A 15,742-nucleotide genomic window follows, 5' to 3' on the forward strand; every position below is an offset into this window, starting at 1 on the left:
CTTTTTTGGATGCCCGGTTCCTTCCTCACTTCCCTGTCCATCTCTCTCGCTCCTCCCCCACAACTTAGAGAAAAAAGTTCTTTAAATAGCAAGCTCTTTGCTTTTGTGATGTACCGGGCAGCCTTCCTAGCCCAGCCTGGGTCACTGCAAGAGCAATCATGAAACCTTGTTTACAGCTATCAGGTTGGTCAGGATTTCTTTGTGGGCATTATTTCGCATCTCCCCTGCCCCCCCCCCCCCAAAAAAAAACCAACCCAACCCACTATATATTGCTGTCCAATAGTCTTGCATGTTCCTGATGCTTCACTTGTAATATTAATGAGCCCTTACAGGGCATACAGTGCTTTCTTTGTTCTTATAGGAGCTGATGGGGAGGGGGAGTGGGCGCCGCTGTGATCGGTGGAACAGAGCGGGTTTTGCTCAGCCTGCCGACACGCTGAAGAGCCGAGAACCAGCGATGCCAAGGCGGCCAGCCGACGTTGGCAGCCGTGGGCACCTCTTCCCCCTTCCCACACGCACGCCAACGAGCCCCCCGTACAGTTAAACGTTTAAAGGCCTTTATTTCGCGGGTGGAATGGTGCACGGGGGGCGGCGGATGGCGGCGGATGGCGGCTCCAGGTGGCACGCGCTGACAGCTGGGTCACATGATGGCTGTCAGCGCTCGCTTTTCCACCCCTCGGCCCCTGCTCTCCCGGGCTCCAGCACAAGCATCCCGGCGCTTCCAGGAATGTAAAGGCTGGGGGTGCAGTCTGGAAGGAGGCCGCGTTGCTTTTGCACCCCCCACCCCCCCCACCCCGCCTCCCTCTTCCTTCTACTATGATTCTGTGATCCTTCTCCGAGCAGGCTGAATTCCCGACGGTCGCAGCTCGTGGAGGTGCAGGACGGCGGCCACAGTTGCCAGGGGACTTGGGTCATGAGACTCAACTCCGCTCGCGTTCGCTAGAGGAGGAGGATAGATGGGACTGACATGTACGCTCCGGCGGCTGCCAAAGCAGCGCTTAGCTTTCCGATGAATTAGATTGATCTCCTCGGCAGCGATACACTGGAAGAGACAAAGGAGTGGGGAAGACGGGCGATTATTTACTCGAGCAGAAATCCCGGGCTGTGCAACAGAATGGAGGGGCAGGATTTGGGTTATGAAACTCCAGGGCAGTGCAAACGCAGCCTCGTGCAAACGCCTATATTGCGCCTCAGCGAACTGCTTTCTTTAAGGTGGCTTTTGTGATCCTGTTGCTAGGATTAAGCCTTTTGCATTGCAGCATGGAGAGTCTTTTGTTTGAGTTAAATTCAGACCTCTTGATATGTCACCTGACAGTCTTGTGGTTTTGGATGAATATGGCTCATTGCTATTATTAACCTGAGTTGGCAGCCGGGCACAACAGGAGTTTATAGGGATTTTGAAAAGTGGAACTGCTCGGGGGACAAAGATGCTTCCCAGGTACGGTCACTGCACAGTTCTTGAGATTATTTTAATTATTTGAAAGCTTAATATTTTCACTGTGATGAAAGTATTTCTTTCCCAGAGGTGTGAAGCTCTTGGAGATTTCATTTTTTTATGATTCTTCTTACAATTATATGCTAAATGGCACAAAGGTATTTTTTTCCCTGGATTGGTTCTATCTGTTGTAATTTTGCAAAGGGAAGTGCAGTCTACTTGAATAATGTAAACATTGTGTTCAGTGCTGGTGAGTTTAGCTGAAAGGAGCTGTGTCTTGTTTGTGTGTGGTTTTTATTAACACAGGCATTTCAAAAGAGCACGGAGCTTGTGTGTGTATGTGCGTATGTTTGCGTGCATATATGTGCTTAAATCAGCTAAAAGCTGAACAGGTACTTTTTGAAATGACGTACATGAAGTAGTCCCAGAAATACTCTATGAAATTACTAATTGTAAATTCTGAAGCTGTGTAAATTGCAAAGTTACTCAACATGCTACACGTCTTTAACTAAACCTTCCAACCTACTTATTTTCAATATCACACTCCAGATTATGATTAATGTGTTGACTAGACTGCACCTAACCTGTATATATTATGGTTTTTTGCTTGTAGAGAGACATCTGGCTCATGTATTGGACTTTAGAGTATAAATCAGGTATCTTAATGAGAGCCAAGTGACTTAGTAGAGGGGAGAAAAAAAATGAAAACAAACTGAAGTCAGCTTCATATACAGTTAAAGAATTGGACAGAGCCAGGGACCTTGGAATCCAATTGAAGTTTAGGTCCAAGTTTATTATACCGAGTGTGAAATATCTGGCTGACTGAATATGTTCTAGTGTACAATGTGTGCTTAGTATAAGCAGCAGAAGTTTCCTGGAGCTCAAGTAGTGCAGCTATTCAAGGTGAGGATTGCTAAGCTGGTAAATGAACAGGAGAGATTTATAGATGTAGCACGGGGCTGACCTCTACAGCGCTGCAGTGCCTGTGGACGTGTCGCCCTCCTTCAAGAAATGAAAAGGGGGTGGCCTGAATTTTTTTTTTTTTAAAAGAAACATTATTTCCTTGTGGTAAACCTTAAAAATGTAACCACTGCAAGCACTCCTGCATCTTAAGTGGTTGTCCCTGAGAGGAGCCACTGTCTATCAGTTCTTCAAGCTACCCTTGACTTCTGCAAAAGCCCAGCTGAGGGCAGAGTGATGGAGGGCAGCGTCGCCCGGAGCGCTGGGTAAACTCCTTCGCAGTCAGTCGTCACGGGCTCCCTCCGTGGCCCTGGTCAAGTCACAAATGCCGGTTTTCTCTGCAGAATCAGCAGGCATTCACCACAACAGTCACACAACCCTGAAGTGACCTCAACTCTTGTAAAGACAATTATCTTGCAAAATTTTTTCTAAGTATAGGCCCCGTGGTTTCTCTAGTTTAGGGATCTTCTTCCCCCTCGCAGCCTTACGGTCACGTTATGTCACTAGCATTTAAATGCAATCACTTGCTGAAAACACCAGCTTTGCAAATGGCGACGCAGTCTGGATCATCCTTATCGTGTCAATCCTGACCAAGTTAGTTTGTGTTTCAGGTGTTGTTATTAAAAAAACAAATAACCTGCCCGTGCCTCTTTAAAAAAAAGCTAATGGATGGTCTTCCAAAGCTGGAAGCATCGTTAACATGCCGTACATTGCTGTTTTCATTGCTTCCAAATTAGCTGTGCGCTTTCAGAAAGGTCTACACAGCTGTCTTTGTACAATAACGGTCAAATAAGAAGTGAATTATTGGCTTGCAGTACAAAGGAATTTAAATACGTACAATACCCTCCCCATGTGTCCTATATACTCAACTTTTGTTGTATCTTCTCAAAGCCAAAAGAAAAAAAAAAAGCGGTAACAGATAATTGAAATGTGCAGAGGAATTTGGGGAGGAGAAAGGAATCCCTTGCTGGAAAAGGCACCTCAGTCAGGGTGAGACGTGTGTGATATGATGCTGGGACTAGGCAAGGACCGTTGTCCTGCTTCTGATCACCCTTCCCTGTAACAAAGCAACCGCAGGATCCTAGCTACTGCTGGGCTGTATATGTGCAGGTGAGCGTGCTTCCACATGGATGTACATCTCCGCGGAACGTGGAGCTGAAATATCCCAGTGCACCCGGTGGAACGGTCTCACATTTACAACGTAAACTCTTCAAGACAGGGACAGTCTGTTCAACGCTTGTGGAGAAGTTGGCTGGGTCTGAGCACCACCGTAACAACAGCAATAGATGAAGAGTATCATCTGCAGGAGTTGGAGATAAGCCCTGGGGATCCCTGTGGCTCTGTTCGGATGCTCAGCTAATAGGAGTGAAGGAAAGCGTTTCCCTCCGCGCGGAGGACGTGGGGCAAGGTGGACCTGCTGTCTGCTCTGCCCTGGCTGTTCCTGTCAGCCTTTCGAAAAGGTGCTAACACGAAAAACACGCAGAACAGATAAGCTAGCATAAACTATAAATATCATTTACGTAGATGCCTTTAAAAATAGTTCAAAGTGATTCATCACCAGGCAGTTTTTATAACTATGATGTAGGAAAACAATAGTTTGACTGATAGTTTCAACTTACCTTTTCAATGATTAGTCATGTTCTGGTTTTGAGCAACTTTACTTTTTAGCAAACTCTTTTACAGTTCCTACCAGCTTAACATCTTCATCAGTCTGCTTCAGTTGCTTTTAAGACTTCTAAAATACCTGTGTTAATTATTAAAAAGTAATTGGATACTATCTAAGCTGTGTTAATATAAAATAGTTTTAAAAGTAAAGTCTCAGGCAAGAGGAGAAAATAGTATTAAGCTAAACCTTTACTGTAATGCAGAAGTGCTGTTAGTGTTGTAGTGGAAACAAGGAGGAAGGAATGTACTTGATTTCAATTACAGGGGAAAATCTTGTATTTTAATTGGTAGAGTGGTAATGAAGGATTTCTGTCTGTCGTTTCATCTATTAAAACTTGCACAGAGTGTAATGATACCGATTTAAAGCCATTCAGTTGCCTCTTGCTGAGAAATGTCTATGGCAGTAATAAACTCCAGGAATTAGATACGTGAGAAAATCCATCCTTGGAGAGCATTTGGAGTTCTGGATTGCTGTGCAACTCGCAGTACAGGTGTCAGGAAGCGTGTAATGGATCTGTAAATGTAACCTACAAGTAATATTCCTAGTGGTTGAAGGTAACAAAGGCAGGAAAACAAAACGGGCGAAAGAGAAGAGCTGAACAGTGGTACGGCTTAAGTGTGAACATGCATTAAAATATCATTTTTCAGGCCTTGATTTCACTATTAGTAGTTTTTAATAATTCCATCATTATTCATGTGGAAGTTTGCCTTTCCATCCCAAATAATTCCCTTCTTCTGTGCTTTGTACTTGTATCCGTGCGGGGGGGTCAGACCAGATGACCTCGAGCGGTCCCTTCCAGCCTCAACCGGTCTGTGATTGTGTGAGATCTGGTTTTATGAGATTTATTTCTGAAATATCTCACACAGTATTTATACATCAATGATTTCTACACTGTTCTATTCATATAGATGTTTCTGAACGTCTCATTCTAGAGGAATTACTGTCTGGGTGGTGGAGATCTCCACGGGACTGGTGTCCGGCTCAGAAATAATTGATCACTATTTTTTCTCTTGCTTGATGCGTGAACTCACAGCACTAACTGTGTGGTAAAGTCACAAACACTGTCAGCGGTGAAAAGATTGTTGGGGTTCTCTTGGTGGTGTTTTTTTCTGTTTGTTTGTTTGTTCTGGGTTTGGTTTCTTTAAATATAATCAGTTTCAAAGAAAGATCAAAGAGTGGTAGGTGGGTCACACACGAAAAAGTCCTCATTAAGAGATTTCTAGAACAGTGTGTGAGATGGAGACTCACCTTGCATTAACATTGCTAGAACATTTAATTCTACATCTCCTGGTTTTCCTATACGAATCTCAAGAAAACATCAGTTAAATGTCAAAGTTAGTTTCCATTTATAAACAGAACTAATTATATTCAGAAGATCTAGGTCAGTTTTCATCCGGCTGAAGAGCAGCGCTGGAGCATTGCCCTGTTACATTTGTTTTGAGAACCTGCCCAGCGTATTGCACACAGGAATTTGTACGTTTCTGGGGATAATCTATCCAGATATCAAGCTTAACGGTACTTTAAAGCTGCTGACAGCAACAGCAAGGCTACTCTGTCTCCTGCTTCCTCCAGAAAAATGTGCCTGGCTGGGAGGTGGGGGGGGTAGTCGGGGGTGCCAGTCTGCCTCTGTTTACTGTCTGTCTAAATGAACTTTCCCCCAGCTCTCTTAAAGTTTCTTCTGGTTTGGGAAGTGGCCCGCTATTGCCAGGGAATGTTTTTGCAAGGCTGAAATGTGCTTAAGGACTCTATTATGTAACAGAGATAACACTTATTTGGAATTATCACAAATTATAATGGATAATATCTACTTAATGCTTGTCTAGAGAAAGTTAAAATGTCATGTGAAGAAGCTGAGAAGTAAACAAGCTCTTGTTACCTTGATCAAATATGTTTCCGAATACAGCAAGAGTTTTATATTTAGCTTTCTCTCCTCTCGGTGTGTAATCTGCTCTTGGAGCTTTTTATAAGTAGACTTTCCTAAGATCTGGAACAGCTACTGCCCTTCTTTGCCAGTAATTTCAAAGTCAAATATCAAAAGTACTAGGTAATGGAAGACATGCTTTTGTCTGAGTGTGAAGGAAAATCAACTGCATTGCAAGGGTGGAGCAAGCGATAGCACCTTTTTGGCAAGCAGTTCATTGTTATTGTCACATACTGTTTCTTTGTAGAAACCACCGTGGCCTATCTGGAAACAAAATTAGTTTTCAGACTTCCATTGATTTCGCTTAAATATAAGGAGATGGTTCCTCCAGGAAGCCGCTTTATCCAGTGGTCTCCCTTGCCTCCTCACCTCTCCTCAAGGCAGGCTCTTCGAAGTAACCACTCGCAGCTCTAGTGCCTTTGAGCCTCTCAGTTGAGAACACTCCAAAGATGCATCAAACAATACGGATTTTGGTTTTTTACACTTCCTGAAATGCAAGATGGGGCTCATTAGCAGAGCCCCCGCTAAATGTAAGCTCTGCTCTGAGTTTGTCAGTGTGCTTGGTTTTTGGTACGGAATTTTCTCCGTTTGCAGTCTGCTCTTTGTGTGGGCATGTCCCTCTGGACGGTGCTTGGCTTTAGGTGCCCCACCAGAGAGGGTATGCGGCACTTTGCCCCCAAATCTAGACATCAAGTTATTTCAGTTTCAAGTTGCTCAAGCCTTTTTTCTTGTAATAAGTGGCTTTTGACATTTGTTGCGCACTATCTTCTCTGCAGCTTCTGTTTTTCTCTCCTGTTGCTAAATGGTGGGGCTGAGCAGATTAGGAAATGGATTTCCTCTCTCAAGAGACAGAGTAACTGTATGTCTTGGTGCTTAGTTTCACCTCACTGGGACTACACTAGTTGTAAAGCCTGTGAATCTATATTGGATAGTCTTAAAAACTTCTGATAGGTAACCATGGCTTTAGGGATTGAATTGACTCTCTGCCCTGCCCTGTTATAGAAGTTGTTGGGTTCTAAATCGTCGTTAACAATCACATAAAGCATGGGCACAGAGAAGGAAAGCTTTTGGTTGGTGAATTAGAGGGACAGAGGAGAGGAAAATTCACCATAGTCTTGGAGTCTAGCATGCCAGATTTACTTTAATCCATATTATCACTTACGGGTGTCTTTTTGCTGAAATAAATGTACAGCTCCTTGTAAACTGGGAGCCTGTATCCTTCATTAATGGCTGGAAAGTTCCAGGGCCTTGTTTCTCACTTCTTGAGGTTTCATGCTAATGCTGCCTGCCTAAAAGCCAAGGATAAGGAAGATAGAATTTCACTTGATCTAGGAAATGGCTCGTAACTAGCTGAAAGATGATTCCTGTTGGCTTCGTGGATAAAGCAGGCGTCTTGTTGCCTATCTTCCAAGAACTGAGAAGGTATTGGTGAAAATGGATTCCCAAGCTCATGGGCAACAATGCTTGCTGGGCTTTAAAGCGATGGCTGGCCTTTTAAGATGGAAATTTAAGATAATGGCTACAAAGCACCTGTAAAGGCAAGATTATGCAATGGTGTTCAAGCCTAAGCCCTGCAAGTTCTCCCTTTGCACAGCCCCACTGCAGTCGGTGGCACCAGGGAAGGCAGAGGCCCAGGAAAGCTCCTTTCCTTGTTATTGCCTGCAAAACCAGTTTGGGAATCGCTGTGTTAGAAGAGCACTGCCATGTGTGTTCTGCTGACCCACGCACCAGCATGGCCTTGAAGCACAGTGGCTTAAGTGGAGATTATTTCTAAGTCTGAATGTAGCGAGGACCTGAGTATATAGCCAGGACCAAGCTACACATGGTTCTCTCTTCCCCAGCATCAAAGCGTATCGATTGGTGTGAGTGTTGTAGTCTATAACGCTGCGGTTAGGTCTGTACACGTATGTTACTACAGTGCTTGTGGAACCTGAAGAAGGGGAGGAAAGGTACTTTGCATCAAGCCATGAGGCTGAAAACCCATGTCTGCAAATGCAGAAATTCATAACTTAAGGGAGAGGCCAGTGTGAATAGATACCTTTTTTCTTTTTGCTTTTGAATTGTGAATGCTTTCAAGCTACTGCTTGCAATGATGGAGACATTTTTTTTTTTTTTCCCTTTAAACACAAAAGCTGAGTTCTGCTATGACTTTGATGTCAGAAAGCTGGAACTTGAAGAAAAGATTAAATATCATAAGACAGAGCACAAGAGCTAGTAATGCTGCGCACATCATTGTACACGGCCGTAGCGGATTGGTGCTGTTTATGCCAGTGTAATTTGGCAAGTGCAGGGGAAAGAAAAAAACAAAAGGCATAGTTCTGGCTACAGGATCAAAGGCTTTGATGAAATGGCATTGCATTTGCTCGACTTTATGTTTTAACAAAGTTGTATATACAGATAGTGTAGCAAGAACCGTGTAATAAAGAGTTGTGGTAATTGATCCTTCTGCTCTTCTATTTTTTCATTCAAGCTGGCCTTTGCCGGAGTTTGACCCAAGTCAGATCCGACTGATTGTGTATCAGGACTGCGAAAGAAGAGGACGGAATGTCTTATTTGATTCCAGTGCTAAAAGAAAAATAGAGGATGTTTCGGTCTCGGTGAGTATTTTACTAATTTACGTGGTTCTAGTCTATATTTTTTAAAATGGCAAGGTTGATAAATCACAAATGTTCTGGTTTATTCACATTAACGTTTAAACGTCGGTTATATGCAGGACTATATTTAAATGCCTGTTAAGTTGCAAATTATTCAGGCTTCAGTGCTTTCACTCTAAAAAGCTTTAAATACCATAGTGATCTCTTTATTCCTGAGCTTGTCTACTTTCTGCCCTTTCAGAGAGGAGGATTCCTTCCTGGGGCTGCAGCAGGCGCTGCTGGGGGGCTGAGGCAGGGCATGAACTGGTATTTATGGCCTGTGCTTTTATGCCATGGTGGGGTCTGCGTTCTTAATGGGAAGGTCCTCCCAGTCCGTGTCCTCTTGTGTCCTGTTTGGTTTGCTTTTGCCAATCGTTTCTATGCTTTGCTGACAAGTTTTTTTTTTCCCCACAAAGTTACTTGAAAACTTTTCCTCTGTTTTTCCTTTTGGCATGGTCTGCATGGTAATCTATTAATTGAAACGGTAAATGGATGCAGTCAGATGAGGATACTTCCTTCTGAGGGCTCTGGCCAGAAGATTAATTTCTAGCCGCAGTGCTATTGTAAGTGGTTGTGTGAGGTTGGACAACTTATTTCACTGCTTTGAACTTTCTTTTCACCATCTCTAAAAACAGTTGCAAACCATTTTAAGCTCTGAAAGCAGAAAGCACCGTGTGAACTGAAATTTATGATCCCAGTTGCTTTTACCCATAGGACCTACTAAGTTCTGTAAGCAGGAGCACACAAAATAACATTATTACCCCCAAGCCCTGGTTTTCATGTTGGGTATTGGAGTACAGCCAGAGGATTCTTCATCCAGCTTTGAAAACTCTTCTGGCCTATTGCTGAATGCTGCCAGCCTGGTGCTTCTCGTCCTGGTCCTGAGTGCTTCCTATGTGCACGTGTCCTCACCTCGGGGAGTCACTTTGTGTCTCATCAGGCACTAACTTCCAGGCTTCTCCATCGCTTCCTCTAGTGCTTTTATAGCCATGAATCAAGATCCCAGTTTCCCAGAATTTGTGAAGCAAAGCAAGCTTCACAAATGTTGAAAAAAACGCATCTTTCTTTTTAATTTTAACTTGCTAGAATGGCTTTATAACTTAAAAATTCCTGTTCTTCTAGGCGTTCTTGCCAGGAAAACAGGTTTTTAAAGACAAGAGATCTTTAGAAGTGGTTTATTGGTACGAATTGCTGGCTATGCTTATTACTGTTACTTCATTAATTATAAAGTATTACTTCATTAGTAAAAAAGACATTGTACAGTATAAATCCTCTTGCCATATTCCAATTGATTTCTTGAAAGCCTTAAACCTCTTTAAGATAGATCTGTACTTGCCCAGCGAACTTGCAAACTTCACTGTTTATTTCAGAAAGATCGTTGGCTGTAGCAGCTCAACAGCGACAGAATAAAAGGCTAATAATGAAGCTAATACAGTTCCATATTAATCTGTCCTTTCTTTTTCTTTGCTAAGGGGGAAGGGGGGGGGGGGGTAAATAGCTGTGTTCACCATCTCTGTGAAATGAGTATGTGAGACTGGTGGAGGAAGACTGTTCCCAGGGTGTTTGAAATGCCCAGTACTCATCTCTAGTAACTTGATGGATTTCTTCTTTTTTGTGGTATTAGGAGACTTTGAAAGAGAATATATTGAAACATTTGCTTGCCATGATAACTGCCTTCTGCAGCACTCAGATAATGTTATGTCAGGCAAAACTTTCCTTGTAAAACAAAACTTTGCAATAGCAGAAACATTATGCAGGTAAAAACGTGCAGAAGAGTCCTCGGCTCAGCTTGCTGCAAGCTTAGTACAGGCTTGTACAGTTAGCAGTACGTACTGGCCATTTTCAAGGAATTGCATTGTTTATTTTTCTCGCTCTTTATCATGATTTTCATTAACAAAGACACACCCTGCCTATACAAAGCCAGATCTTGGCTCTAAGCACATTCCAAGGCACTCTTGCCCTTTTGCAGCAAGATGTGTGTGGGCTGGGCACTCTCCCTTCTGAAAGGATATCTGTTCACCACCCCACAAAAGCCAACGCTTTCTACATCTCCCCCCCCCCATTTCCTAACGTGATTTATACCTCTGGATTTACAAATAACACTGGGGAAAATTTGCAGGAGTGCCTAGCAGTGGCCAGACTGTTCTGGTTGAAGTCTAATCAGTCCAGTGCAGAGAACCAAGAGGGTTTCAGTTTGCTTTATGTTACTGTGCTCTTCAGTACCCATTTTCTGTTGCTCATGAGACGTGAAAGCAATTATAATTTAAAAGTTGTGTGCCTGCAGCAAGGTGAGATATACTTTGCTCTATTTCATATATCTGATCTCTATATATGTCAAGAGTTGTGTGCGGTGGACCAAGGTTGAACATGGCTCAGTCATTTGAATTCTGTAAGGGAAGGTATGGTGGTAAAATTTAAGGAGCATCAGAGCAAAATTTTCCAGACACAGATGTTTCAAGAAATAAAACAGTAGGCTCCAACTTTTTGATGAGTGAAAACTGCAGAGTTTGTGCTCACACCAAGCTGGGCTCTAATTATTAAAGCATTACTATGTTCATATTGTCTGTGAGGGAAATGTGACTACGACACAAATAAGGATTTTGTGTTTTCATTGGATATTAAATCAGCCTCTTCCTGTCTTTAATAAAACTAAATATTAGATAAACAAGAATTTTGGGTGGCTATTGCACAGAGGCAGACAGAAGGCAGCTGAGAGTTTGCAGTATGGCCACTAAGATATTTTCATTGCGCAGGAGAAGTAATGTTTTCCCCAGGTCTTGCTAGAGTTAAAGTTGGCAAGCAAAGCTGAGAAGCGGTCTGGTGACTCGGAGGGCTGGCGGCCGCCGCACCGGGAATGTTGGCCGAAGGCTGTGCCAGGCGTTTCCAGCAAGGCCAGGCAGAGATCTGCCGTGGGCAGCTGTGGGCACTTGGCATGGGGGGAGGCAGAGAGATCCCCTTTGTGAGTCCTATACCTTTTTTGGTGCTAAGCAGGAGAGGTTCTTCCCCGGCTTCCCAGGGGATGGGCTGTTGATCAGCCGGGCTCTGTAAGCAGAGCCAAAAGGCCACTGCCTCAACGAGCATCCGAAAATTGGGTAATTCCCCTGTCTGGGTTCTGCCAGGGTATCCCAGAAGAGAGTGGCTGCCCTTTCCAGCCCTGTGACACAGGTCATGAGCAAATGTGTCAGAACTGAGTCTACCAGGGCAGCGTGCGATATGAGAAGTAGCCATTACTGACGCCTTTACTAAACAGCCTCGGTCCACACCCAGACATACACATCCCTTGGATTTTTGGCTATCAAAATACTTCTACGGGCAAGCTCATGGGTTTGATCCACTGTCTCCTCTAGAGAGTTACTTCAGAGTTTGTTCGTCATACTAATAAGTGTCTCGTTTCTAATGAGACTGTATTACTTGGTTTGCAGGTGATAGTGTTAGGACCTATGACTGATTTCTACTAGTAGACTCATTTCTGCGCTTGTCTGCTCCTTTCCCACTAACACCTCCCCGCCCGCCTGCTGCTCACGCGTCCCCCAGCCCCACTTGCCTCCCCGTGTGGTGCCTCATGGCTGTGGGGGTCCCGCACACATCCACCCCCTTGGCTTGTACAGTGTTTCCAAGCCAGGAGTCATGTGTGAACACAGATACACTCCTCCAAGAGCTGTGAGACAGGATTTGAATTTCTAATCAAGCACGACAAGCAGCTCCTTTTCCTTTTTAAGGTGCAGGGGCCAGGTGGCCTGGCCGGTGCTGAGCTTTCAGCCTTGGCTCTGCCTTTCCTGACCCCTGTGTGCTTGGCTTCTCAACCTTGACACTGCGTTCACACTAACCTTAGTGAAGGCTGTGTTGTATTTTACTGTGCTGCTGCCTTGCACAGCACGTGAGTTACGTCGCCGTAAATGTCAGCGTGCAAAGGCCAGCTGAAGTACGAGGAGTTTTCCTCCGAGGGTTGACAATTGGCTGGGATAGGGACGCCACAGAAATGGTGTCACGAGGGAGAAGTGGGGAATAAACCAAAGAAGAAGCTGGAAGGGGAACTGTGCTTCAGGGCTTTCCTCAGAGCAGGCTGAATGCGTTCAGGGACCGGGGTTAGCTGCCTCGTTTAACTGCTCGTTTTCCTTTTTGTGTTGTCCACTGGTGACTTACAGTGGTCACCATTTGGGATTTGACTGAAGAGTGGTGCTGATAGACATGTAAGAAGCTAAAAGATTTTCTAAGTTTAAAGATCAGCCTAGAGGAAGGTGTGGAGTCTAGGGAGGAAGGAGTGTCAAGGGACCATGAGGAGGAGGAGGGAGGAGGGAAAGGAAGAGCCAAGCTGTGCACTGTGCTGAGCAGGGATCTAGAGTTTGGGTGGTTTGGCTGGGAGGAGGGAAAGACAAGGAATTAGAGAAGGGCAGTGGCTTGTTCCCAGGACCTGGAGGCAGAAGAGGGTTTTCAGAAGCAGAGTTTGTTTGGGTTTTTTTAAGAAACGAAACAGGAAGAGTGGCCCGGGGTGCAGAATTTGAGATCTAGAGGTGCAAGAGTGGGCTTGGATTTGGGGAGCAAAAAATTCCCTTTTGCCATGTAACCCAGTTGTCTTTATCTTTGGGATAATTTAACTGAAAGGTCATATGATACTTGATCTCCTACTGTGGCAATTTCTTTCACTCCAAATGTCATATTTATCCCAAAGTAGAAAAATGGCATGCTGTTTTAAACAAGCTGGGATTAACCACGTGTTCTAATATACTTCAGCACTGGATAAATGTTGAACAGCAAATTGCTTTGAGGGATTAGTAATTGGATAGTGAGCCTTTTGCTTTTAGGTGAGTTGTGTGAAATGGAGACTCTGGTCTCTGTCGGGCTCTCAGTGGACAGGTTTCCAGGCTGAGCAGACAGCTAAAGCTGCAAGCACAGAGGCCAAGTCCCACCTTCTTAGCTCTGCTTATTCTCTCTAAACAGAAACAGAAGGATACTAGTGGGGTGGGGGAGCATAGGGTTGTCTTTACTTTCACTGACCTCTGAGTAGCTGAGGAACTTGACAACTCTGGAAGTAAAGGGAGAATGTAGTGCTTGACAGCTGCCTTTAACAAAGATACCTGGATTTTAACAGCAGCACTTGAAGTGAAGAAATGAATGCCTGTTCAAGTTACTCTCATGCCCTAGGTGGATGCATACATTTAATGACACATTCAGACCAATGCGTATTAATAAAGCAAAACAGTTAATTTAGCTATTTTGGAATAATTTTTCAGCTTTGCTGAAAAACCTGTTCCGGAAATGAGGTACAGAGCTCTTGAAGAGTGGTAACTTTGCTTGGAAATACAGATTTCTCTATCACTACCACAACAGTGGTATTTGAGCACCTGCTGTTAGAGAGGTAGAAAGGAGAAAAGCATATGATGACATTTCTCTTTCCTTCTGTCGCTCACTACCCTAGCACACATGCACACAGTCTGGATTTAGTTCAACACACCAGGCTCCTTTCAACTTTCTTATTATCCCCAAACCAAAACTTGCCCAGCAGAAATTCCTCTTCCTGTGCACAGCACTGGGCATGTTCTTTCCACTTTCTGAGGAATTTATAGACCTTGTGGGCAAAGAGTTAAAGGTCTTTGCTGATAGAGATGGAGAAAAGAGATTCCAGAAGCAGAACTGTAGTAGAAAACCTCTTTGTACCCTGTTGTACTATAAAGACATTTTACTCTAAGTTATCTCCAGCATTACCTGATAGGTCTCCAAGACTTTCAGCAAAAGATGACCTCTAATGTAAGAACTGTGACTGCCAGGAAGTCTTTGGAGCTGGGCGGTATCTGCAGCGAGTTGGCAGAGAAAGAACAAAGAGTGTGACCACAGCAGGGAGAGCAGCGTGGCAGCCAGGAGCGGCAGCTGCCCGCGGCATCCTTCCAGCAGATGTTCTGCTCTCCAGCAAAAGCCAGCATTTCGGAGGACTCCAGCAGCACTCTGCCTGGGGAGCTGATTTGTGGCAACCATGTCTGTTTGGAAAGAAAATCCACAACTTTGAAACTTTCCCTTGTACAGTTCTTAAATAATTAGGTTACCTTTTTATTGTTGGAAACCTGGCTTGAATATCTTTGGAATATTATATTGGAATGCAAGTAACCCCGCTCCTTTGATGCATAATATCTTCAGATATGTAGCATCTAAAATTTCATTGACATTTGGAGTCAGAAACCACAGAGAGAGGGCCATTGCAGGTACTTGATCTCACTGTCCAACAGGTTGATTCTTAAGCACACGCTAAGTCTGTAAAAGAGCAAACGCCCAAATTCATCAGTCATCTGTATTTTAGGAGGGATTTACTGTTCACAAGGTTCTGAAAAGTGGTATCTGAAAGATCCTGACCTCCTTTACAGAGTCCTTGCAGGAGTCTTGGTTCATTAAACTCCACTGCAAAGACCAAACAGCCGTTTTCCCAGTTTGCTATTTAAATTAGGCAGCTATGACTTCAAGATACCAGGCTCCCCAGTGGATCTGGGGAAGGCTGCTGTGCAGAAAAATGCAGTGATAATGAGGAGAAATTATTTAAAAGGAAGTAATTTGCAAACTTAGCTTATTTTTTTTAATGCACAGAAATTTTTTTCACCTGTAGAAATGCATTTACTGGCTTTACAGTCTCAAGGAAGCTTAGTTATAATTGTAACTTTTTAGAAGGAACTTTCAACATCTGATGGAAAATGCAAGCTGAAATGTGGTTTGCCTGCAAAAGCTTCTGTAACCCTGTGGATTTTATGTGGTTTTATCACATGATGCTTGCCTAGCCGAGGACATTGTTGTTTGTGTCAGAGATAAAATGCAATTCTAGTTCACGAGTTCCTACTGAAGTCATATGATGATCATTCACATGTTCCAGCCATTGTGTACTGTGCTCAAGCCGCAGATACTGGCCATTAGCACATCTACATATTGCATGAATTCAACGTACTCACTGCGATGTCGTAATGAGAGGATACTACTATGGGAGGCTGTATGTGCAAGGAAAGCACAGGACTCGGCGGGTAGTGAATGCTTCCTTCCCCTCTGCCACAGAATTACTGATTTGTCTGCACATTTTTCCTTAAGGCTTTCTGCGGCAGCAGCTCTCTAATGGGAGCAGCAGTGCAGACTGCCGCATGGAGCTCGATAATCCC

General features: G+C 44.0%; 1 protein-coding gene across 3 annotated transcripts in view; it reads left to right on the top strand.

The window, feature by feature from the left end:
- FNIP1 (folliculin interacting protein 1) overlaps positions 1–15,742 on the top strand; it is a 69,694-nt gene that overhangs the window by 21,912 nt on the left and 32,040 nt on the right. For 2 of the 3 annotated variants that reach the window (XM_074839052.1, XM_074839054.1), the window contains exon 2: positions 8,453–8,579. In XM_074839052.1, the coding sequence (XP_074695153.1) occupies positions 8,453–8,579 (127 nt within the window). Of the gene's footprint in view, positions 1–594; positions 1,439–8,452; positions 8,580–15,742 lie in introns of those variants that run through there. The other variant, XM_074839053.1, reaches the window with a different exon arrangement.

The sequence above is a fragment of the Strix aluco genome, chromosome 13 (assembly GCF_031877795.1).
Source record: "Strix aluco isolate bStrAlu1 chromosome 13, bStrAlu1.hap1, whole genome shotgun sequence".
NCBI classification, from domain to species: Eukaryota; Metazoa; Chordata; class Aves; order Strigiformes; family Strigidae; genus Strix; species Strix aluco.